The sequence below is a fragment of the Bos indicus x Bos taurus genome, chromosome 24 (genome assembly GCF_003369695.1).
Source record: "Bos indicus x Bos taurus breed Angus x Brahman F1 hybrid chromosome 24, Bos_hybrid_MaternalHap_v2.0, whole genome shotgun sequence".
In the NCBI taxonomy this organism is placed as follows: Eukaryota; Metazoa; Chordata; class Mammalia; order Artiodactyla; family Bovidae; genus Bos; species Bos indicus x Bos taurus.
In genome coordinates, this window is record NC_040099.1 from 39,539,357 (window position 1) to 39,563,236 (window position 23,880).

Below are 23,880 nucleotides of genomic sequence, written 5' to 3' on the forward strand. Positions count from 1 at the left end.
ATCTAGTTCATTTTCCAAATTTGCTGTTATATTGAGTGCAGCACTTTCACAGCATCATCTTTTAGGATTTGAAATAGCTCAACTGGAATTCCATCACCTCCACTAGCTTTGTTCATAGTGATGCTTCCTGAGACCCACTTGACTTCACATTCCAGGATGTCTGGCTCTAGGTGACTATCACACTATCGTGGTTATCTGGGTCATGAAAATCTTTTTGTACAGTTCATCTGTGTATTCTTGCCACCTCTTCTTAATATCTTCTGCTTGGTCCATACCATTTCTGTCCTTTATTGTGCCCATCTTTGCATGAAATGTTTCCTTGGACTGCAAGGAGATCCAACGAGTCCATCCTAAAGGAAATCAGTCCTGAATATTCATTGGAAGGACTGATACTGAAGCTGAAACTCCAATACTTTGGCCACCTGATGCGAATAACTGACTCATTTGCAAAGACCCTGATGCTGGGAAAGATTGAAGGCAGGAGGAGAAGGGGATGAGATGGTTGGATGGCATCACTGACCTGAAGGACATGAGTTTGAGTAAGCTCCAGTAGTTGGTGATGGACAGGGAAGCCTGGCGTGCTGCAGTCCATGGGGTCGCAATGAGTCGGACACGACTGAGCCACTGACTGAACTGAATCCATTTTCCCCTCTGTCTGGCGTCTTGTGCCGCGTGGTGACCTACTTTACTAATAAACCTGAGGCTGACCTGCTCCCCTGTGGCTGCGGGTGGACACAGGGCAACAGGGAGCTACCTGGAAGGAGAACAGGGGCCCTGGTGCCTCGGGGTGGGGCAGGCAGAGGGATCCCCTTGGGCACAGTGCATGGGGGCTCACCAGGAGCTGCCAGGGCACATGCCTGGGGGCTCACATGGTACATATTTCCTCACAGGAAACCTGTGATGCGGGGCTGAAGTCTCAATCACCACCAGCCCAGGGGGCAGGCGGTTGAGCCAGCACTGGAGAAGGCTGGGGGCGGGGGGCATGCAGGGCCCACCCAGGGGCTTCACGAGCTTCCTCAGGCCAGGTCTGCTTCTCCCTCAAGTGTGGACCTGGAATTTGACACGGGGACTCTGCAACTAAGAGAAACCTGGCCGTGGGCAGGTCCACCACCCCAGCCCCGAGCAGCCTCTCAACCTCCTCCAGTGCCCATCCGGCCACCTTGCAGGCCTGCACGTCGGCCAAGCTGGCCCAGGGGAGGGTCCCGGAAAGGCTGGGCCGACAAGGAATACATGAAGACAGGCTGGTGCAGGGCCTGGGGCATCTGTGTAGCCAAGAGCCCTGCAAGAGAGGTAAGTGGGCGAGAGAGGCGACCTCCTGGGCATCCTCGTGGCCTCTCCCCGCTGAGGGCTAACCCGGTGGAACCCTGGACAGACAGCATCACTGCCCAGGTGTCACCCTCCACAACATAGCCACACTGCTGCAGCTCTGTTTCAAAACCACAGTCGTGAGAAACAGACGTTGTGAAGGCCCAAGACCACGGCCATTTGCTAAGCGGGTTCGAATAATCTCTGTGACCCGCTGATGGCAAGGAGGAGCCGGCCTGTCTCTGCACTGGCCTCTCTCCCTTAGTCGGGAGGCAGGGAAGGTGCAGAGCCTCGATGGATGCAGCCCTAAGTGGACTGCACCAGCCGCCTGGATGCACAGCACACAAAGCCTGTTTCCCTCCTGTAAGCCGCCACCTTCATCACCATGGGCCCGGGTCCAGGTCTGGCTCCCAGGGTGCCCCGGCGGGGTGGCATTGGGTGTGGGACGTAGCTCAGGATCCTGGGGGAACACCTGGATGCCAGCTGCTGCTGTGAGTCCCTGCAGGTACGACAACCTCGGGGGACTCAGGGAAGAGGCTGCAGCTGAGAGCGGAGCCCCAGTCAGGCCCTCCGAATGGGGTGCTCCCTGGGGACCAGAGCTCTGAGTGGCCTTGGCCCTAAGGCTGCAAGGGTGCCCGCCGCTCTCGCCAAGGAGTCAGCGTCCACTTCCGCCCACACTCCTCCCCAGCCTTTCTGAACAGCCTTTTCCACCTTCAAAAGGGACTTTACTCTTCTATTATATCCAGACATTCATATGGAGCTATGGATGTCAATGGGTTTCCCAGCTGGCCCTAGTGGTAAAGAACCCACCTGCCAATGCAGGAGACATAGAGATGCGAGCTTGATCCCTGGGTGGGGAAGATCCTCTGGAGGTAGGACATGGCAAGCCACTCCAGTATTCTTGCCTGGAGAATCCCATGGACAGAGGAGCCTGGCGGGCTATAATCCATGGAGTTGCAAAGAGTCCGACAGGACTGAAGCGAGTTAGAACGCACAAGTCTCAATTCCCTCATTATTTTGCTTTGAATATACAAACAGGCAAGGACAAAATCACTACAGAGATTCCAGAGAAAACTCTGGACTTTATAGTGACATCTTTTAAGATTCTTTCAACACGCATTAGCCAAGTAAAGCTGTTGATATTTTAAAGGCTCTGAAAGGGAAGATCACAAAACGAACTGTCTTTAGCCCTCTCCGTCTGCCTTTACTAATGTAGCAGACAGGGTAAGTAAGCAGCGCTCAGTCGTGTCTGATTCTTTCGTGTCTTCACTATGGACTGTAGCCCGCCAGGCTCCTCTGTCCAGGGGATTCTCCAGGCAAGAATGCTGGAGTGGGTTGCCATGTCCTCCTCCAAGGGAATCTTCTCGACCCAGGGATCAAACCCAGGTCTCCTTCGGCTCCTGCACCTCAGGCAGAGTCTTTACTGCTGAGTCACCAGGAAAACCCTATCATGCATATATTTCCACCTCAAATTAATTACAGTTGTTAGTAGGTGAGGTTGCCCTGCATTCTACATGCTCACAGTCACCTACTGGTTAGTGATCAGAAAGGGAGCCTGTCCACATGCCCATCTCTGCCTGACCACCGCACACAGACATCCTGCATTTTACTCCCGTGTGCTCTCTATACAGAGAGACAGACAGCAAAATTGCGGCCCTCTCCCAAATTCTTCTGCTCCAGTTGCCAGCAGAGGCAAATTCATTTCTAGATGCGAACTGTCCGACACTGACCTTTTTAGTATGTAAATAGGTTATCTCCTCTGAGTCGTTCAGCCAACAGTGTGTAAGGCTGAAACTTCACGTCTTCTTCGCAAAGCCAGTAGGTTTACAAGTGTGAATGTTCCTTAATGAAGTCGTCAGGTTGGACAGGAGCGTATACAAAACAAGCCCTGGAAAGCCAGGGAGGAAGCATCACAACAGAGGTCTGCAGTTCCGGACATGCAGAATCGCCAGGGCTCTCCTGGGAAGCCAGGAGTTAAAAGCTCTGTGCTCTTAGGGATTAAGACCTGAGCCAAAACCCAGCTTTATTCTGGAAAAGAACTGCCGTATCCATCAGCTGGTTGCTTTCACTGAAATGCCATGGGCTTAAAAAACACATCACATATGTCTCAAACCCATGCCCTGGATGAACCAATCACGTGTGGTTTCCAAGATATCAGGATTCTGAAAAGACATCAGGAGTGAGGCTCATGTTTTGGAGGAACAAAGATGTCCAGTGGCAGGGATCACGTTCCTGAAGGCCTCTGAAATGCAAAAAAATAAAACAAAACAAAAAACACACCAAACCTCACTGGGCTCCAAAAAAGGGAATTTTCCACACGTTCATTTGGGAAACAGATTGCCTTGGGCACGGAGCAGCCACTTGGAAATGAACCCAAGGTGTGGTTGGCAGCTCTGCTGAACAGCACTAGACTCTTCCATCCACTGCTCCCACGGCTCCCACCCTGGAGGACAGGGATGCAGTTCAAGTGGCGGGACGGCCTTGGGCTCACCGCTCAAGGCAGGGAGGGGCCAACGTGGTGCCGCGCACTTGAGCACATTGTGGTCTCAGGTCTGTGTCCCCACTAAATGAATCTGTCTGTTTGGGGGAAGGTGGAGGCTGGATTTTCTGAAGGTTTAGCAAACCTCAGGTGGTGCTAGTGGTAAAGAACCCACCCGCCAATGCAGGAGACAAAATGAGACATGAGTTCAATCCGTGGGTCTGGAAGATCCCCTGACGGAGGACATGGCAATCCACTTCAGTATCTTCGCCCGGAGAATCCCACGGACAGAGGAGCCTGGCGGGCTGTCGTGTTGCAGAAAGTCGGACACGACTGAGCAACTAACGTTTTCACACTCTCACATTTTGACCTAGATGCTAATTTTACACATTCATGATATCGTACACAAATGACAGTCTCCCTAATTTCCAAGATTACAAGAGATTGGAGGGAAGCTCTGACATCTATCACGTGCCTATGTGGTGGGATAAGAGATGGCATGACTTTTTCTGGAACTAATTGACTATTGTTTCCCATTTATATGATTATAATTTAATTTAAATTACAATTTAAAAATTACATATTTTATAAGTATTAGTAAAAATACCTACTAAGGAACTATGTCCAGGTAACTTCTAAGCAAGTATTCCAAACCTACCATATTAGTGCATGTGGGCTAGGTTGCTTCAGTCATGTCTGACTCTTTGCAACTCCATAGACTGTAGCCTGCCAGGCTCCTCTGTCCATGGGATTTTCCAGGCAAGAATACTGGAGTGGGTTGCCATGCCCTCCTCCAAGGGATCTTCCCATCCCAGGGATCGAACCCGCATCTCTTATGTCTCCTGCATTGGCAGGCAGTTTCTTTACCACTAGTGCCACCTGGGAAGCACCGCCCCCCATATCAGACATTCCAGTAACAACGGGCACCTGAGGACATGTGCCAGGGCTTCATCACCTCAGCAGAGACATGGCAATTTCCTTGGTTCACTACTTCAGCGTGGGCACGGAAATAATCAACACTGGTGGGTCTCTGTTCGGGGAGCCCCGAGTCACTCATACAGCAGGGAGACAGTCTATTGTAAATGGAGCCTCATTTCCGATGCAAAGGGGACCCTGTGATGACCAGGTAAGTCCCTTTCTCAAGTAAATGACACCCGTACACAAAACCCTGCCTTCACCTCTGTTGAAAGTAACTGCGACCAGGATCTGTGATTTTTTTCTGGAAAGGCTGCCTTCCACTGAAGATCCTGTGGGAGTCCCGAGAATGAGGTTATGTCTGAAGGACTGAGGCTGATGGATTTTTCAGTTGCAGGATCAATGTTAATGAGTTAGGAAAGGAAGTAGTTTCTGTGGTTTAGTCGCTAAGTCAGGTCTGACTCTTTGTGACCCCAGGCTCCTCTGTCCATGGGATTCTTCAGGCAAGAATACTGGAGTGGGTTGCCATGCCCTCCTTCAGGGGATCTTCCTGACCCAGGCATCAAACCTGAGTCTTCTGCATTGGCAAGTGGATTCTCTACCACTGAACTACCAGGGAAGCCCTAAGAAAATGTTTAATGTATTTAATTATGTAACTGTAACAATGCCAGATATCCCCCACATAACTATATGGGGGAAATGCCATTCTACTTCAGACTTTGAACAGGAGTGGGGAATTCTGGGGAGCCCCCCCTCCCACCCGGATCCCTCATCTGTCTGTGTTATTCTTTCAAACATTGGCTAATTTTGCTTATGTTCTCATTTCTTTCTTGGTGAAGAAATGATGTGCTAAAGTAATTTGCATGGAGTGAATCTGAACCTTGTTTCTCAATTATTTTTGGACTTTGGTTTTCTTGAATCTTATGTCATAATCTAAGAGTCTTTAGGAGAATTTTTCTCAGAAGAAAAAATATTACGGGTGTTGATGAGTGGTCCAAATCTTATCGTTCAATTATAGGTAGGGAAATGGAACACCATCGCTTGGGCTGCCAGTTGTGCTTCCTTAATGATTAGAAAAACACGTAACTCTCAACTTTTCCTTCCTGGGAGCCCCAGATAACAGTGATCCAGGGAGGAGGAATGATTTGACAAAAGCTTTTACCTGCTGGCTGAAACTAAACAGGCTATTTATAAACTGCTCTGAAATGTAAGTAAAAAGCTCTACCCACAAGTTCTAATGAGAGAGCTGGGTGGAAGAGGGAAGACAGAAAGGAAAAACATAATGGACTGAACCAAAGGCAGTAATGTGACCGGCAGCACAGGGCAGTGGGGCAGGGGCTGGGGGGGTGGGGGGCGGTGAAGAGATAGATCCAGTTAAGACAGACCTGGAAGGGAAATGCAGGCAAAGAATGTCCTATCCAATACTAGGTGAAACGCTCAGCTTTTCCTGCTCAAAGCTGCTACAATTCAGCCCTCTTCTCCTTTGCCTCCCAAGCTGACCCCACCCCACAAGGCCCAGCTCTCATATAGCACTAAGTGCCAGGCATTGTTTTAAGGCACAAAGAGGGAATGGAACTTGCCCAAGAACCTTCTAGAAAGTGGCAGAGTCAGGACCTGCCGCTGGGCTGTCTGGCCTCCCGGTCTGTGCCCTTGGTCTTGACATTACACAGCCTTATGAAGGGACCGATGGGCATTTACGGAATCGAGGAATATTATCAACACACAAAGACTGGTCTGGAAATGAAGATTTAGGAAGAATCCACGGGGAGGAAGTTACTCACCTGCCTGGGAGGTAGGAGTTGGGCCTTGAGGTGTGACATCTATGGGGTCAAGGTTAGAGCACACGAGATCAGGGTAAAAGACACAGAAGAGAGAGGAGATTTGTAATAAGGGGCTTATGGGGGGCGGGGAGAGGGCACTGCAGATGTATTTCAGGAGACAGTCTAAGTCAAGAGGCAGATTCTGTGGTCAGGGTTGGGGGATGGATGCGGCTGAGGGTCAGAGAAGAACACTGTGTCAGAGTGACTCTGAATGTGCCCGCCATACGTGGGGCCAGCCAGCAGCCTGGGTGTGATCATGCCATCCTGGCTTAGGTCTGGTGAGTAAGAGTGACCTGGTCAGAGAGAGCAGTCAATTCACAGAAGTGTTGGTGGGGCAGCTGGGGCCCCTGAGAAAAAAGTGAGAGGCTGAAGGAGACGCAGGCTTTGACCTGCTCCATTCGGACCATGGAAGGGGCTTCCCAGGTGGCGCTAGTGGTAAAGAACCTGTCTGCCAATGTAGGAGATAAAAGACACGGGTTCGATCCCTGGGTGGGGAAGATCCCCTGGAGAAGGACATGACAAGCCACGCCACTATTCTTGCCTGGAGAATCCCATGGCAGAGGAACCTGGCGGGATACAGTTTGTGGGGTTGCAAAGACTTGAATGTGATTGAGCGCATATGTGTTCGGAAGTTGGATCAGTAAAGGCACAGAAACAAGAACACCTTTCACCTGCAGGATACCCCCCGCCCCGCCCCGCCAGAAGCGCAGCTAACAGGATATGTGGTCGATCCCCACCCCAGGGGAGGCTGGGGTTCCAGATGTGTGGGTACCTAGTGACCTGGCTGCAGTCCCCAGTCCCAGGACCAGCGAAGCGCAGAGGTGGGATCAAAGCCAGTCCCGGACTCCCGCCCCCCGTCACCCCTCTTCCCACAGACCTCGTGCTGTTTCTCATCTCCACGAGGTTTACGTGTTGTGTTCTCCGCAGCGTCGTAGAGGTTGAGGTTGGTGGTTCAGTCACTAAGTCGTGTCCAGCTCTTTGAAACTTCATGGGCTGCAGCACGCCAGGCTTCCCTGTCCTTCACTATCTCCCGAAGTTTGCTCAGGTTCATGTCCACTGAGTCAGTGATGCCATGCAACCATCTCATCCGTCACGAACGAGGTGACCTTTAATAAACCTTCTCTGGGAGCCTCTGCTGGGAGGTTTTCTCTCCCTTCTCTCCTCTGGTGGCGGCAAGGTTTTTTTTTCTGTTGTTTCCTTTTTCTAAACTTTACAATGTGCTCTTGAGGAAAGATTTCAAAACAGGCACTGTTAAACTCTGCTAAGCACAGAATGAACAGTTCTGAGCCAGGGAGCACTGTCCCCTGTGAGGAGCTGCCTGCAGGCGCGGCCAGGCTGCTGTGACGTGGGGACAGAGCCCCGGACTCGGCAACAGGCCGCCCCGTGCACGCCTGTGTGCGCCGCGTGTCCCACTTCTGGAGCCGCAGGTTTCTCCATTGGAAGATGGCGTGAGTCAGCAACAAGGCAGGATTCTCATGGGAACAGGGTTCCTTTGATGGGGCAGGACTGTGTGAATGTGAGGCACTGCTCCCTTTTGGGGTCTCTTTTCTACCTTCCTCTCCCCTTCCCTTCCCTTCCTCTCCTTTCGTGAGTGGGCGGGCTGGCCCCTCTGTTTCTGGGGACTTTGCTGAGGCCCACGTCTGGCTGTCTGTCAGGCCCCAGGTCCCACACCTTGGGGGCCCTCACAAGGGAGATGCCTTGGTGGGGATGTGGGGTGGAGAAGGGTCTGCGCGGCCCCTACATTGAGGGGCTGTATGTCAGCTCTTGCTGTCTGCGTCCAGCTGGCGTGTCTGGCCACAGTGGGCAGCACAGACCAGTGAGACCCCAGTCTTATCTTGCCATTAGTTCCAAGCTCTTCTCCCCCATTTTAATGACCATCACAGTACATGACATGTGTCTCCCACACGCAGACGGCCAGTTGGTAAAAGCTCATAAAACAAAACAGAAATGACCCAAAGTAGGTTAGTGCAAGGGTGAGCAACAGAAGCTCCGAAATAATTCTCAAACAATATATGCTTTGGGGATTTAGCCAAGGGAGCTGATAAACTAGGCCATTCAAATATATTATGCCAATATTTTCTCTGGCAAGAGATTGCTTGTCGGATTTGCATCCAGTTTCACTTCAGGACTTAATTCCTTTTTAGAAAAAAAAAAACAAAAAAAACTGGAGGAAAATTTTCCACAAGCTGTATTTTACTTAGACCCAGATCCAAAGCCTGATCAATGCATTATTACAATATATAATTAAGCATAATTACATTAAAATATTAAACCACAATCAGCTATTAGAAATAATGAAATTTCTTGCATAAAGCCATCGTATGAATTACTCTGGTGATTGTCAGACTCCCTCATCAAGAGGCTCTGCCCGAAACGGCAGGCACTTCACTTGCCAGAGTGCTGCAGCCAAATCTGCAAATCTGAGGACCTGAGCGGGATCAGGGTTGGGGTGAGGGGACAGGTCCCACTAAAGCTGCGGTGTTACAGGAGGTCATCCTCTAATGATGTCCCTCGGATAGACACTTCTGTGGCATGAACAGCTGAATTCCAACAGTAATAAACATTGTTCTAAAACAATTAAAGTACTAATAGAATTTTGGGCTATGTGATAATAGACAAGGCAGTAAAGCAATTCTACGGTAAAAGCAATTGTCAGAGGGGCCCTGGATGATCTACTCACAGTGCTGGCTGGTATCCTGCAAATTCTTGTTTTTGTAATCGAGAATGTAAATTATATTTAGCTCAAGGCAGCATTTGAATTTAAATCCTAAAAAAAAAGTCTAGTTTCTATAACGCAGTTTAAAGCCATCTTGCTCACACTACTCATCTGCTTGGCCGACTCTCTTTCTATAGGAAAGTAAGTGGTCGGTCATTAGACAAAACATCTTGGATCAGCAGGCTTCATTGAATCTTCAGAGAAATGAGGCTTCAAGGTAATTCTGTCAATTTATATGTGTGTGTGTGTGCTCAGTCGTGTCTGACTCTTTGCAACCCCACAGATTGTAGCCTGTCAGGCTCCTCTGTCCATGGGATTCTTCAGGCAAGAATACTGGAGTAGATTGCTATTTCCTTCTCCAAGGGATCTTCCTGACCCAGGGATGGAACCTGCACTTCCTACATTGCTTGCAGATTCTTTACCACTTGAGCCACCTGGGAAGCCCTTGTATCCACATACACACGTATGTATGCATATTTTATTCCTCACTTTGGCATATTTCAGGTTTTTTTGCAAGTAATGTATTGATATATGGGCTCAGTTGGTAGTTCTCAAGCCATATTAGAATCACCTGTGGAGATTTTTAAATCTGGTGATGCCCAAACCAGTTAAGTCAGACTTTCTGGGGTGTCGATGGGAGTGGGCACTGATGCCTTTATGAACTCCTGCACCAGGGCTGAGGATCGCAAGCCTGGAGCCGTATATCCATCCTCACCAACAGTCCTGCCCTCTTCTCTCCTCCTGTGGGGGCTGCTTCTGAACGGAGACCCTGAAGGTGACTAAAAGGTGGCCATTCCAGGAGGCAGGGTCAGCTCTGGGGCCTCCAGTCCAGGGGGCTGGTGGAGTGGGTGGGGGTGGGTAAACGGGTGAGCACGGCCCCTACTTGTAGGAGGGGGCCCCCAGAGCTAGCCTGTTGTGCCATCAGGAAGGTGGGGCTGCCTGATTTTCCAGAGAAGCCAGAAGTCTGCATTTTTACATGAAAATCTCTCGGTTTTTAAATGCTCACAAAGGATTAAACATTTATGAAAACCCTGTGCCGGCCACACAAGCAGGTGCTTGGCCAAGCCTGCAAATACCAATTCACAACGTCTGAGCAAGCACAAATCCCCTGAATGCAAGGGTAACTGGATAAATATTTGCAGAAGGAAACATGAGCAGTGTCTGGAAAGTTGTCATTTTTTGAACAGGAGAGGTAAATCTCTATTTGCTTACTTGTAATTTAGTGGTGCTCTCCAGTACCAAGGAGTGTCACTTACGTTAACAATCCCTCAGAAAGAGTTTGCTATGTGAAGGACAACTTAAACCCACAGGTATACAGCCACTGTAAACTAAACATACAATCCCCTACCCTGACTTGACCCTGAGTCTCAGGGCAGAGCTTCTCAGGCTCTGCTGTGCTGGGTCTTCCGGGGGTTTTGCTCATGTATTGATAGAATGGGTGGTGGGGAACTGAGGTTCTGTCATTGCTACAAGCTCTCTGGTGATGCTCCCGTGATGGTTCTCAGGATCAGACTTTGAGAAGCAAAGACTTAAAAGTCACGTAGGCTGGTTATAACCCCAGGAACTTTCCAAACAAGAAGCCTGATTCTCTCTGAAGGCGGAACCCTGTGTTTTTCCACTGTGCCTGGCACCTCTTAGGAGCTCAGTAAATAATGGTGCAGTGAATTAATCAACGTGTAGGGTACGGATGTGAGAGCTGGACCATAAGAAAGGCTTTGCGCAGAAGAACTGATGCTTTAGAATTATAGTGCTGGACACGACTGAGCAACTGAACAACCGCAATTAAATAAAAAGGAACTAAGGTAGAAGCCATGAACAATACAAGCCACGGACCTTTCCTGGAATAGGACAGAGACCTCGCACGGAAATGCAGCATTTTAGAGGGAGAAGGAGCTGATCCACCATGTATCCGCCCCACTCATTTCCCTGCAATGGAGGCCCTGTAACATGATCCATGGATCACCCTGCCTTCCTTGCTGTAATAAAGAACCCCTTCCTGTTTTACCACAGCAGTGCTTGTCTACAGCAATTACTTTATTTTGCCTGAAGCGTACTACCGTGGAAAGAGTGGGCATGGATTTTAGAGTCAGAGAGATCTGGGTTCCAATCCCAGCTATGCCGGAGTCAAGCTGTGTGACCTTAGGCACGTTACCTAACCTATCTGGACCTCACATTGCCTCCTGACAAAATGTCATCTCATCTGAGATAGACATCAGTTCAACCTAGAGGGTAATTATACATTCTGCATCCTGATGACACCTAAGCCTAAGAAAACAGAAATGAACTCAGTCATGTGTTGCTCACCAGACGGTTTCACTGAGAGATCCTTCAAACAAAAACTTCACAGAATTATGCATTATAATCATCGCCATCATTATACAGCTCCTGTGCTTATTTCAACCTGGGTAGTAAAAGTAATTAAAAAGGGGAGTTGTGAGGACAGCTATTATTTCCTTCAAGGACACAACTTGAATAGATACTGTTTTCTCCTCCAACAGTTTTATTCAGAGAGCACGAGTGGAATTTGCAACAAATGAAAAAACTGAACATACACTTCCAACTGAATAAAGCTTTTATTGGGCAATTTAGAAATATATATGCTTTTGTACTCAGAAGCTCTAGGTTCTTACCTGTTAGTAAAGTTAAGTGAATGAGCAAATGTGTGAGTCGGGGGCTGTAATGAACCACTGCTCCAGATGAAATCAGCGGAGCCTGAGTGCCTGCAGCACTGGGGACCAGGGTGGGAATCGTACAGCCCAGGGCCCCGGGTTCCAGATGCCACGGGAGCCCCGGCCCTGAGTCCCCGTGCCCGAAGTCCTCTCCAGGCCACGCTGGGCACCTGCCTGACTCCTCCTCCAGCCCGAGATCTGAGACGTGTGTAGGCGGCACCCGTGTCCACCTTGTTTGCTGCTTAGGGGAGAAGAGGCCCTCAGAAAAGATCTCTGGTGTCCCTCAGACACCTTAGAACATATGTCCTTTATCCATCTTTAAGAGACAGCTGCTGCTGTTCAGACGTTCCGTCGTGTCTGACTGCGACCCCATGGACTGCAGCATACCAGGTCTCCCTGTCTTCACTGTCTCCTGGAGTTGGCTCAGATTCATGTCCATTGAGTCAGTGATGCTATCTACATGGCGCTTGTTATGTCCATGTTACTCATTGTTTTAAGTTAACAGTTTTTTTCTAAATATCTGTAAGTGAAAGTTGCTCCGTTGTGTCCGACTGTTTTCAACCCCTTGGACTGTTGACTGCCAGGCTCTGCTGTCCGTGGGATTCTCCAGACAAGAATACTGGAATGGGTAGCGAGGATCTTCCCAACTCAGGGTTCAAACCCAGGTCTTCTGCACTGCAGGTAGATTCTTTACCGTTTGAGCCACCAGGGAAGACTTTCCTTAGGCTGGAGTAAAACTGTCTCCTTATACTTGTGTCCACTGGCCAGCATTCAGCTCTCTGGAATTGCTGTGAATCACTCCATTTTCTCTTCCCTGTAAAAATAATCATGATCACGTCATCCATGAAGATGTCACATCTTTATCTGCTTTTATAAATGGCCCACAAGTCAATTTTTTCCCCCTCAAATGGAGATGAGGCTCCCTTTCATCATTCTGATTTACTGAGACTTTGTTAGGAGCAGAAGAAGGTGCATCCAGAAATGTGGTTTGTTTTTTTTTTTTTTCAAAAGTATATTTAAGGCTAATTTTTAAAATGGTTGGAAAATAGCTACATTCAGGATGCCAGCCGGAGGACACAGCTGCCTCCAGGAGGGCCATGGGTTTGATGCATGGGTCTGACAGTCACCATCTGTGCTTTCTGCAGGGGCAGCCACACCACGCCGGGATGTGCAAGGCAGAGATGCAATCAAGAGCTTTAAAATAAAGCAGCGGTGGGCTCCCTGAATTTGATTAAATCCCAACTTCCACCACAGTGTGTTCCACCTGCCTCTAGCCTTCCCGTCATGAGGCATGAACGCTGGAGGCCAAATCCGAAACTCGTCCTCTAAAAACTTCAACATTTTTCAGATGAGCTGATTCTGAAAAGTTATTTACATGATGGTCTCCCTCTTTTATGAAAATAAAAACAATAGAAACTCAGAATTTGGCCATTTCTATACAAAGTAGAAAAGCAATCATTTGAGGAAGAGATAACAAGTTAACAAAGAGAGCCAGAACACACACACACACACACACACACACACACATAAAATAAGTAGAAAGAAAAATAAAACCTTAACAGGAATGAAGATGAAACTGGAGGAAGCAGAAAGGGAGAACAGACCTTGCTGAACACTGAGCAAGGGACGCAAAAGATAAAAATGAAAAATCCTAGCAAAATACAGTTGAAGTTAAAAAAAAAGAATTTTTAAGAAAAGATTAAAGAAGGAGATCCAGCAAATGCATAGCTAATGTCTCTGAGAAAAAAGCAAAACAATGAAACAAACAAACTCTCTCTCGCTATATATATATACACACACACACACACACACACACACACATGTATACACACACACACATACACACACACACACACACACAGTAAAACCTTCCCTGGTGGCTCAGATTATTTAAAAAAATCTGTCTGCAATGTGGGAGACTTGGGGCGGATCCCTGGGTTGGGAAGATCCCCTGGAAAGGGCATGGCAACCCACGCCAGTATTCTTGCCTGGAGAATCCCCACGGACAGTGGAGTCTGGGCTACAGTTTATGGAGTCACAAAGAGTCAGACACGACTGAGCAACTAACACACGTAACACACATACAATAAAGCTACCCATTCTCCTGAGCATTTTGTATCTATAAGCTCAAAGATACTTGAATCTATAACTGAAAGGGCCATCAGGTGAATGAGAATCCAGAATTGGGGTGTATCTTGGTAAAGTTACCGTCATCTAAACACCCGTGTGGGCAGTCAGGAAAGCCTCCACTCTCTGCCCAGACCTTCAGCAGCAGAGCCTGGGAACGGCAGAGAGGATGGTGAGTAGGAAGTGCCAGGAATCTGCTTCCTCTCTAGACAGCAACGACACTGGCAGAAGCTGTCTGATGCAACTATTTTGGAACCTGGAGTCTATTTGAAGGCGTGCAGCTTCCAGGGGAGGCTTGGGAGATAAGTCATGGTTACTTTTGGTCAACTCTGGCTCTCAGTGCAGTGGTGGCTACCCGTGCACTGCCCTCAGCCCCCTGGCCAGAAGCTGTACCCATGTTCCTGGAGCAGTTTGCGTGTGACTTGCAGGATGTACAGGGTGGACAACCAGGAACTTGTGCTCCAAATGCTAGGGCTCTGTGTTCTGGTGGCTGACTGTGGAGCGGTAGGCATGGAGGAGCCAGATGCTGTTGCTGAAACCCCTGCTGGCTGATGTGGCTTTTAGGGTATTTCAGAGTGCCTTGAAATTTTTTTCCCTTCATTCTCCCCTTCGCCTTTTGGGAGCCAGGTATTTAAGGATTGTGGTTTAGTTGCTAAGTCGTGTCCAACTCTCTGTTACCCCATGGGCTGCAGCACACCAGGCCTCCCTGTCCTTCACCATCTCCTGGAGTTTGCTCAGGCTGATGTCCATTGTGTTGGTGATGCCATCCAACCATCTCATCCTTTGTCGTCCCCTTCTCCTCCTGCCCTCAATTTTTGCCAGCATCAGGGTCTTTTCCAATGAGTCAACTGTACAAATAAGGTGATCAAAGTATTGGAGCTTCAGCTTCAGTATCAGTCCTTCCTTCCACTGAATATTCAGGGTTAATTTCCTTTAGGATTCACTGGTTTGATCTTCGTGCAATGCAACAAGTAAGAAAGTTGTTTATCCCACCCTCTCTCCCAGAACACTATCTACTGCAGGAAAGAAAGAATAAGGAGAACTACCAGGGCCCCAGCAACGAACTCAGAGCTCTGCTGGTAAAAGTAACAAAAACTGAACACATAATCCGATAGATAGAACAACCAGACATGAAGGTAAGTACAGGAATAGAGGACTAGAACCATAACCTAACCAGATCTAACAGAAACCATATGGAATAGTATACCCAACCACAGAATACACATTCTTCTCAAGTTCACACGGGACATTTTCTAAGACAAACCTTATGTTAGGCCACAAATCAAGTCTTAATACAGTTTAAAACATATGTATCATACAAAGAATCTTTGTTGACTAGGACAGGATAAAACTGGAAATCAGTAACAGCAGGAAATCTGGGAAATTCACAAATTTGTAGAAATTAAATGACAAACTCTTTATCAATGACTCAAAGAGGAAATCAGAAAGAAAATTAGAAAATACAAGTATTTGTCCCTTAAAGATACAAATTTAAATGAAAACACAACATACCAAAACTTAGGGGATTCTGAGAAAGCAGTGCTATGAGGAAAATTTATGGCTGTAAATGCTGCATCAAGAAAAGAAAAAAGAACTCAAATCAACAATCTGCCTTCAAAATTTAAGGATCTAGAAAAAGAAGAAAAACTAAGAGCTAGCAGAAGGAAGGAAATAATAAACAGTAGAGTGGAGACTGACAGAATAAAGAAAACAATAAAGACAATGAAAGCAAGAGTTTTTTTTTTTTCTTGAAAAATTAACAAAATCAAAAAGATTAACTGAGAAAGAGAAGACGCAACCTATTGAAATCAGAAATGAAAGTGGGTGAATTACTACCCACTCTACAGAAATAAAATAGATTATGAGAGACCACTATGAACAGCTATATGCCCTTATATGCCCACAAATTAACACAGATGCAGTGAACACATTCTTAGAAACACAAAACCTACCAAGAGTGAATCATGAAGAAATGGAGAATCTGAATAGATCTATAATTAGTAAGAACATTGAACCAGGAACCAAAAACTCCTTGACAAAAAAATCCTTGGACCAGATGGCTCCATGGGTGAATTCTACCAAACACTGAAAGAACTTACATAAATTCTTCTCAAAAGTGAAAGTGTTAGTTGCTCAGTCGTGTCCGACTCTTTGCAATCCCATGGACTCTAGCCAGCCAGGCTCCTCTGTCCATGGGATTCTCCAGGCCGGAATACTGGAGTGGGTAGCCATTCCCTTCTCCAGGGGATCTTCCCAACCCAGGGATTGAACCCAGGTCTCCTGTGGTTCTTGCACTGGCAGGCAGATTCTCTTCCATCTGAGCCATCAGTGAAGCCCAAATTCTTCTCAGACTTTTCCCAAAAACTGAAGAGGAGGGAACATTTCCTAACCCACAGGAAGGCGTCTCAATTAGAAAAGAAGCAGGGAAATGATCTCTGTCCAAAAATGACATGAACTTCAGTGCCCATTGATGGCAAGGGAATAAACAAAACATGGTAGATACATACAGTGGGAATTTATTTAGCCTTAGAAAGGAATGAAATCCTGATACATACTGCAACATGGATAAACCTTGAAGACATTATGCTAAGTGAAATAAGCCAGACACAAAAGGATAAATATTGTATGACTCTATTTATATGAAATACCTAGAACAGTCAAATACACAGAGACAGAGAGTAGAGCAGTGATGACCTGGGGCTTGGGGGTGGTGAGGTGGGAGTTACTAGTCAAGGAGGACAGGATTCCAGTTTGGAGGTGGAAAGTGGTGAGGACTGCATACAATGTCAATTCATTTAATGCCACCGAACTGGGTACTTAAAAATGGGCAACATGGTAACTTTTGTGTTATGTGTATTTTATCACACAAAAAAACCTGGAAGACAGTGGAGTTACAACTATCACATATTCAAGGGAGGAAAGTGTACAGAAGGATCGCACGTCTGACTTAGTGGCACCTCAGATACACAGAGTCAGTGTTTGTCTCCACCTTATCATGTTTCCCCACGACTCTTTACATCCTGGTCGTGACTATTCAACAAGGGATTCTTTCCTTTTTTTTCCTTTCAGTTCAGTTCAGTCACTCAGTTGTGTCCGACTCCTTGCGATGGTAAATTGAAAGGAATACATTTCTGATTAGGAAGCCTCCACTCTCTCCTTCTTTATAAGACAGGCATTAAAATTTAAAAGCCAGAACATGGAATAAGCGCTAATGAAAATGTCAGCAAGTGAGAGTTTGGGTTTTAAAATGCTGCTAATCAGAACAAGAAATACAGGCTGAGGGGGAAGAGTCCAGCGGCTCTTGCTTTCTGCCTTTGAAACATCCTCCAAATGTCATGTAAAAAATCACTTATGATTCATTCTGATCGGTGATGACTTGGATCATTGAAAAAAAAAATCAAATCTGGAGAAGTCCAGTAGGAGAGCAAGATCTCTGAAGCCAGGGTGGGTGGTTTTCTCCAGCCAGAGCCGCCCGGGCGGGAGCCTTCATGCAGCACTGGTTTCTCTGGTGAGACAGATCTGGTTTCAATCTGTGTTTCTTCAATTTTTATCAGTGTTGGCCTAGATTTCCAAAGCTGAGCTAAAATGGAAATAGTCTTCTCTCCCTTTAACCCATCTGTCTCCTTTTATTTACATAATATAATATTTTTTCCCTGAATAATTCTAAGCTTTTTTTTTGAGATTTGAACAAAATCTGTACTTTAGTTAATAATACTGGATCACATTTCCTGTTTTTTTTTTTTAACAATATAATATTTCTTTATATTCTAAGAATCAGATTAGAAGTTTCAAGGCTTATTCAACTTTTTTTAATCACTAAGATAATAAACTTTCTAGACTTTTAGCAGTAATACTAGATGCCAAAATACATGGAACTATATAAAATTTTTGATTAGAGATCTAGGATTCTATTCATACTAAGTCAAACAAGTGGAATCAAAATGTCATAAATTTTTTCAGTTCAGTTCAGTCACTCAGTCATGTCCAATTCTTTTCAACCCCATGGACTGCAGCACGCCAGGCCTCCCTGTCCATCACGAACTCCCAGAATTTACCCAAACTCATGTCCATTGAGTCGGGGATGCCATCCAACCATCTCATCCTCTGTTGTCCCCTTCTCCTCCTGCCTTCAATCTTTTCCAGCACCAGGGTCTTTTACAAAGAGTCTGTTCTTCACATCAGGTGGCCAAAGTATTGGAGTTTCAGCTTCAACATCAGTCCTTCCAATGAACACTCAGGACTGATCTCCTTTAGGATGGACTGGTTGGATCTCCTTGGAGTCCAGGGGACTCTCAAAAGGTTTCTCCAACACCACAGTTCAAAAGCATCAATTGTTCAGCACTCAGCTTTAAAATTCATAAGTTTTCTAAAATATTTATATTATAGTAAAGGACTTCCCTGTAGCTCAAACAGTAAAGAATCTGCCTGCAATACAGGAGACCAGGGTTCAATCCCTGGGTTCAGAAGATCCTCTGGAGAAAGGGATGGCAACCCACCCCATATTCTTGCCTGGAGAATCCCATGGACAGAGGAGCCTGGCAGGCTATAGTCTATGGGGTTGCAAAGAGTCAGACATGACTGAGTGACTAACACACAAACATACTATTTACATATATATATATATATATATATATATATATATGTATGGTAAAGCATCTGCCTGTGATACAGGAGACCTGAGTTTGATCCCTAGGTTGGGAAGATCCCCTGGAGGATGGCATGGCAGCCCATTCCAGTATTCTGGCCTGGAGAATCCAATGGACAGAGGAGCCTGGTGGGCTACAGTCCACAGGGTCTCAAAGAGTCAGACACGACTGAGTGACTAACATACACACACATGTATACAAAAGCTTTTCTACTATGTTTGGTAAACACTTAATTATAATTTTTTTTAAAGCAAAATGGAAATAAATGGAAACTTTATCATGACAAAGGGACTTTTAGCATCTTCTTTTGGGATTTAGACTCAACAGGGCCTCAGGATTGGTCCAAACTTGATGAATATCAGGAGGGGAGGCCCTACGCAATAAGGCCATTTCTCTGAGGTGCCATCACTTATGACTCATTTCTTGAGTGACCAGCGACTCCTCCCAAAAGAAAAGGATGAAGGAGGGTTTCTGAAAATTTACTCATGTAGGCCTCCTTGTTCTGGTGTGAGGAAACTGCACTGGATAATGACTTTGCTAAGTATTAGCAAAGGAAGGGTTTACAATTATTCAGGTTCTGTTGCTGCTGCTGCTGCCAACGGAGTGATTTATCAAGGTACAGCATCTCATTGAAGGAACTGAAAAGCACATCACCACTAAGGGATGATTTCTAAAGAAGACTTAATTACTACTATCTGTGTTTTTAATGGGGGCTGAAAATACACAGAGACAAGCTAAAGTGGCATGTGACAAGTCCTCATTTAGTCTGTCAGCCCTGACAGCATATCGAGAAAGATGTAAACATTTTACAATAGACCAAGAGGTAGAAGCAGATTCTCCTGTCATTTCAAAATAATGGCAGAATTTGCTGGTGAGGCCAAGGTTCTGCTGGCAGGTACCTGACAAGCAGACTTGGAGTGAACATTCCAAGAGGACCAAGTGACAAGCCAGTGTGCGGAGACATAGATTTGGTTGTGTTTTGACTAATCCACATCTGAACGGTTGTTGAATCCAGTCCCATGTTCCCAGGTCACCAAGGCCTCTTCATTTCCTTGTTGTTGTTCAGTTGCTCAGTCATCTCCAGCTCTTTTCGACCCTATGAACTGCAGCACATCAGGCTTCCCTGTCTGTCACTATCTCCGGGAGTTTGCTCAAACTCACAACCATTGAGTCCGTGATGCCATCCAACCATCTCATCCTCTGTCGTTCCCTTCTCCTGCCTTCAGTCTTTCCCAGCATCATGGTATCTTCTAATAAGTAGGCTCTTCACATCAGGTGGCCAAAGTTTTGGAGCTTTACCTTCAGCATCAGTCTTTCCAATGAATATTCAGTGTTGATTTCCTTTAGGATTGACTGGTTTGATCTCTCTGCTGTCCGGGGGACTCTCAAGAGTCTTCTCCAGCACCACAATTCAAAAGCATCAATTCCTCAGCACTATTCAACCCACCCACTCCCCATTTATTTCCCCTCCTGAAAGTAGCAAGTTACCAGATCCTTGGGAGCTCCCCCCAGCCATCTCCAAAGAGCAAGTGCTCCCAACCATTGACAGACAGGCGCGACATAAATGCAGTGGCTTCGAGAAATGCAAGTGACCTCTTGCACACACAGGACAGGGTCTGAACAATGCTCCATGTTCACAATTCCTATGATAACACAAACACGAGGTACAAAGAACGGACGGAATGACTGGGGGATGGAGAATCGTTCAAGGGATTTTTTTTAAGTCAAGGAAAAACCATCACCTCCGGTTTCAACAATGGCCTGACTACCTTTGCGATTCTCATCAACAGTCGGCTTTGCTGCTGGACAGAAACCTTTTCTTTTGTCCTTTGGCCTGAAGCACATTAAAACCCAGTTTTCCTTAAAAACAGGATTTGTGGTCACTACCCTCAAGTGCTGCCTGGACACTTCTGGGGCTAGTTCAGATGTGTGCTCTGTAAACTGGACACAGATCATAGGGAAGCAGAAACATGATGTAAAGATGGTCGAAGAATTAGGATGAAGGGTTGAGGAACGGCTACCCCGAAGAACTGTCTAGCAGGGCCATAGCGAGTGCTCTGGGAAATTTAAAGTTATATTTATTTGCCTGTCAATGAAATAAAGATCAGGGAGGAGAAAAAAAGCCTCCCAGGACAAGGCAAGCTGTCACAAGGGTCATAAAGAAGAATTGTGGGTGTCAAGCCCCTGCCATAGAAAAATACATCTTGAAAACATACACAAGCGTTTGATTTTGATGTCAGTTTTGCCAGAAATCAATGGGATGAACAGCTTTTCTCCTTTGATCCATGGTGAGGACGTGAGAACGTTTTGCCCATGCAGCCCCTCATGGTCTCTGCACGTTTACTCTCTGTAGGATAGTCCTCCTGCCCCACCCCTGCCCCATTCCTTTCTCTCCCACCTTCCCATCCACAGGCCACCAGAGATCCTTACTGCGACCTGTTCAGTCCCTCAGGTCCCCTAAATCGGAGGGACCTGGCTCCATTTCCGGAATATCTAAGTTATAATAGCTTGGGTGGGGCCTGAATCCATGTATTTAGTAAAAGGTTACATAGGAGATTCTGATGTAGGAAAGAGTGAGGACCACAGCACAGACCACACAGAACCACGAGAGTCTCTGAAGAATCACATCCAGGTCCTCTTTCCATGATCATCCAAACCAAAGTCCTGATACACAACAGTGGTAAATTCTAGCATGGCGATTACCATTGACTATGGAGCTTCCCAGGTGGCGCTAGTGGTAAAGACTCTGCCTGCAGGAGAAGGAGACAGAGGTTTGATCCCCAGGTCAGTAAGATCCCCTAGAGAAGGAAATGGCAACCCACTCCAGTATTCTAGCCTGGGGAAACACAGGGACAGGGGAGCCTGTGGGTTACAGTCCATGGGGTTGCAAAGAGTCAAACATAACTGAGTGTACACACACATACACACACACACACACTCACACACACATTTACCATAGTATCCAGTGGCATCTGTTACATCTAAAAGTTAGAAGAGATGTTTCATGTGTTGTGAGCATGCAATGTGATTCATAGAAACCACTGAAACAGGAAAAAGCCCTACCATTTCCTCCCCACCCTGAATTCTGAGGGCAAACTGGAGCTTTATGTCCTGTAAACAAACCACTTCTAATCAGGAACACTGATTCTTAGGTAACTGGCTAATCTCAGGTGGTGAAGTGGTAAACAATCCGCCTGCAATACAGGAGACACAAGAGACTCACTTGGGTTTGATCCCTGGGTCGGAAAGATTCCCCTGGAGAAGAAAATAGCAACCCACTCCAGTATTCTTGCCTGGATAATCCCATGGACAGAGGAGCCTGGTGGGCTACAGTCCACGGACTCGAAAAGAGTTAGATAGGACTGAAGCGACTGAGCATGCATGCAAACCAGTGGTATGCCCAGACTCTAAAAGAGTTAAGGTTTAGAAAATAACAGCAAAGATTCTGATTAGCAATGCTAAAAAGAGAGGGCTGCAGGATTCTGGCAATGTTGCCTAAAGCTATGCAAGTTAATTAATATTTAACCTTTTCTCAGGGACCCCAAACTAAATGCAATCAACTCGTTGGCATTCTGAAAGTGATGTGGAAGTGGGTGGCAGAAATTTCATATCATTTCTTAGGATTAAAGTGCCCAGTTATTTTAGATCACCAACAACCTAAAGGACACAGATCTTCTACCAAGGAAATAAAATGTAACACATGGAGAAGAGGTGAGTCCTGAAAGGGTATTCTTTATGTTGTTGATTATCTAAATTATCTGAACACTTTAATCCTAAGAGAAAATATGAAATTTCTGCCATCCACTTCCGCTTCATTTTCAGAATGCCAACAAGTCGTGGCTATGATTGGTACATGGGGCTTCCCCAGTGGCTCATCGGTAAAGAATCCGCCTGCCAATGTAGGAGACACGGGTTTGATCCCTGGGTTAGGAAGATCCCCGGGAGAAGAAAATGGCAACCCACTCCAGTGTTCTTGCCTAGAAAATGCCATGGGCAGAGGAGCCTGGTGGGCAACAGTCCACGGGGTCACAAAGAGTTGGAAGCGACTGAGCGCACACACATGGGCACGTACACACACACACACACACACACACACACACATTACTGATACAGCTTTTGACCAGAACTATGAGATGCAAGAGAGGCAGGCTTGATCCCAAGGTCAGGAAGATCCCCTGAAGTAGGAAGTGGCAACCCACTCCAGTCTTCTTGCCTGAAAAATTCCATGGACAGAAGAGCCTGGTAGGCTACAGTCCATGGGGTCACAAAGAGTCAGACATGTCTGAGTGACTGAGCATACAGCATACACGTATCTCATAGCCCGTGTCTTAAATACATCTCTGCTGTTGTACAGACAGTCATGGATTTTATACTTTTCAAGTGTCCCTAAGTATCCCAGGCTGGAGAGGCTGAGTCCAGGAAAGGGCAGCTTTTATGTGATATTTTACAGAATTGAAATCATGGACAAATAAAGATGGTCCCATGTTATTAATAGCAAATGATTCTCTGCAGGAACGTGGTGGAAGTACAAATAGTCCCCTCAGGTTGTGTTCAGAGGAGGTTTCTAGTACAAAGCCTGTGCCTCTGGTTCTTTATAATTTATTATGGTTTAATGGAGACAAATGATAAATTATATATGAGGCCATAGTCCAGAGACTTCCCCCTCGTAGACCCAGGCCAAAATTGTTATTTTAGTCACATTCAAGAAATGGATTCTTTGTTCCTCATTTGTTTTCAGGTGTGGTCATTCAAGAAGCATTGAATAAACATGTTGAAATTCATTCCAATTACAAAATACCTACTACCCAATGGGAACCTATTATGTGCCATGCTTGGTATTTGCCATTGAAGTCTCTCCATTTAATTCTCCCTACAGTTTTGTCAGTGAGGTATGATAGTAAATTCATTTTTCTTTTTCTAAAATATTTATTTATTTGGCTGTGCTGGGTCTAGTCGCCTGACCAAAAGTTGAACCCAGGCCCCATGCATTGGGATCTCAGAATCTTCGCCATTGGGCCACCAGGGAAGTCCCATATCCCATAAAATGGATAATTGTTCCTACTTTGCTGTAAGCTCTTCCTATTTCTTATTAGACAGTGCTCTTCTGCACTGTTCACAACTGCTGTGATTTATTGTGACGTTTGGATGGTCACCTATAGAACTCCTTCAAATGGGGGCCTGTCTCTGCATTCTTTATAGAGGG

General features: G+C 46.3%; 1 protein-coding gene across 1 annotated transcript in view; it reads right to left on the bottom strand.

The window, feature by feature from the left end:
- Positions 1-1,130: 1,130 nt before the first annotated feature.
- Positions 1,131-23,880, bottom strand: part of L3MBTL4 (L3MBTL4, histone methyl-lysine binding protein) — a 156,725-nt gene continuing 133,975 nt past the window's right edge. Inside the window, 3 exon segments of the mRNA XM_027525960.1 lie at positions 1,131-1,279; positions 1,627-1,848; positions 12,548-12,718. Coding sequence (XP_027381761.1) covers positions 1,131-1,279; positions 1,627-1,848; positions 12,548-12,718 — 542 coding nt within the window.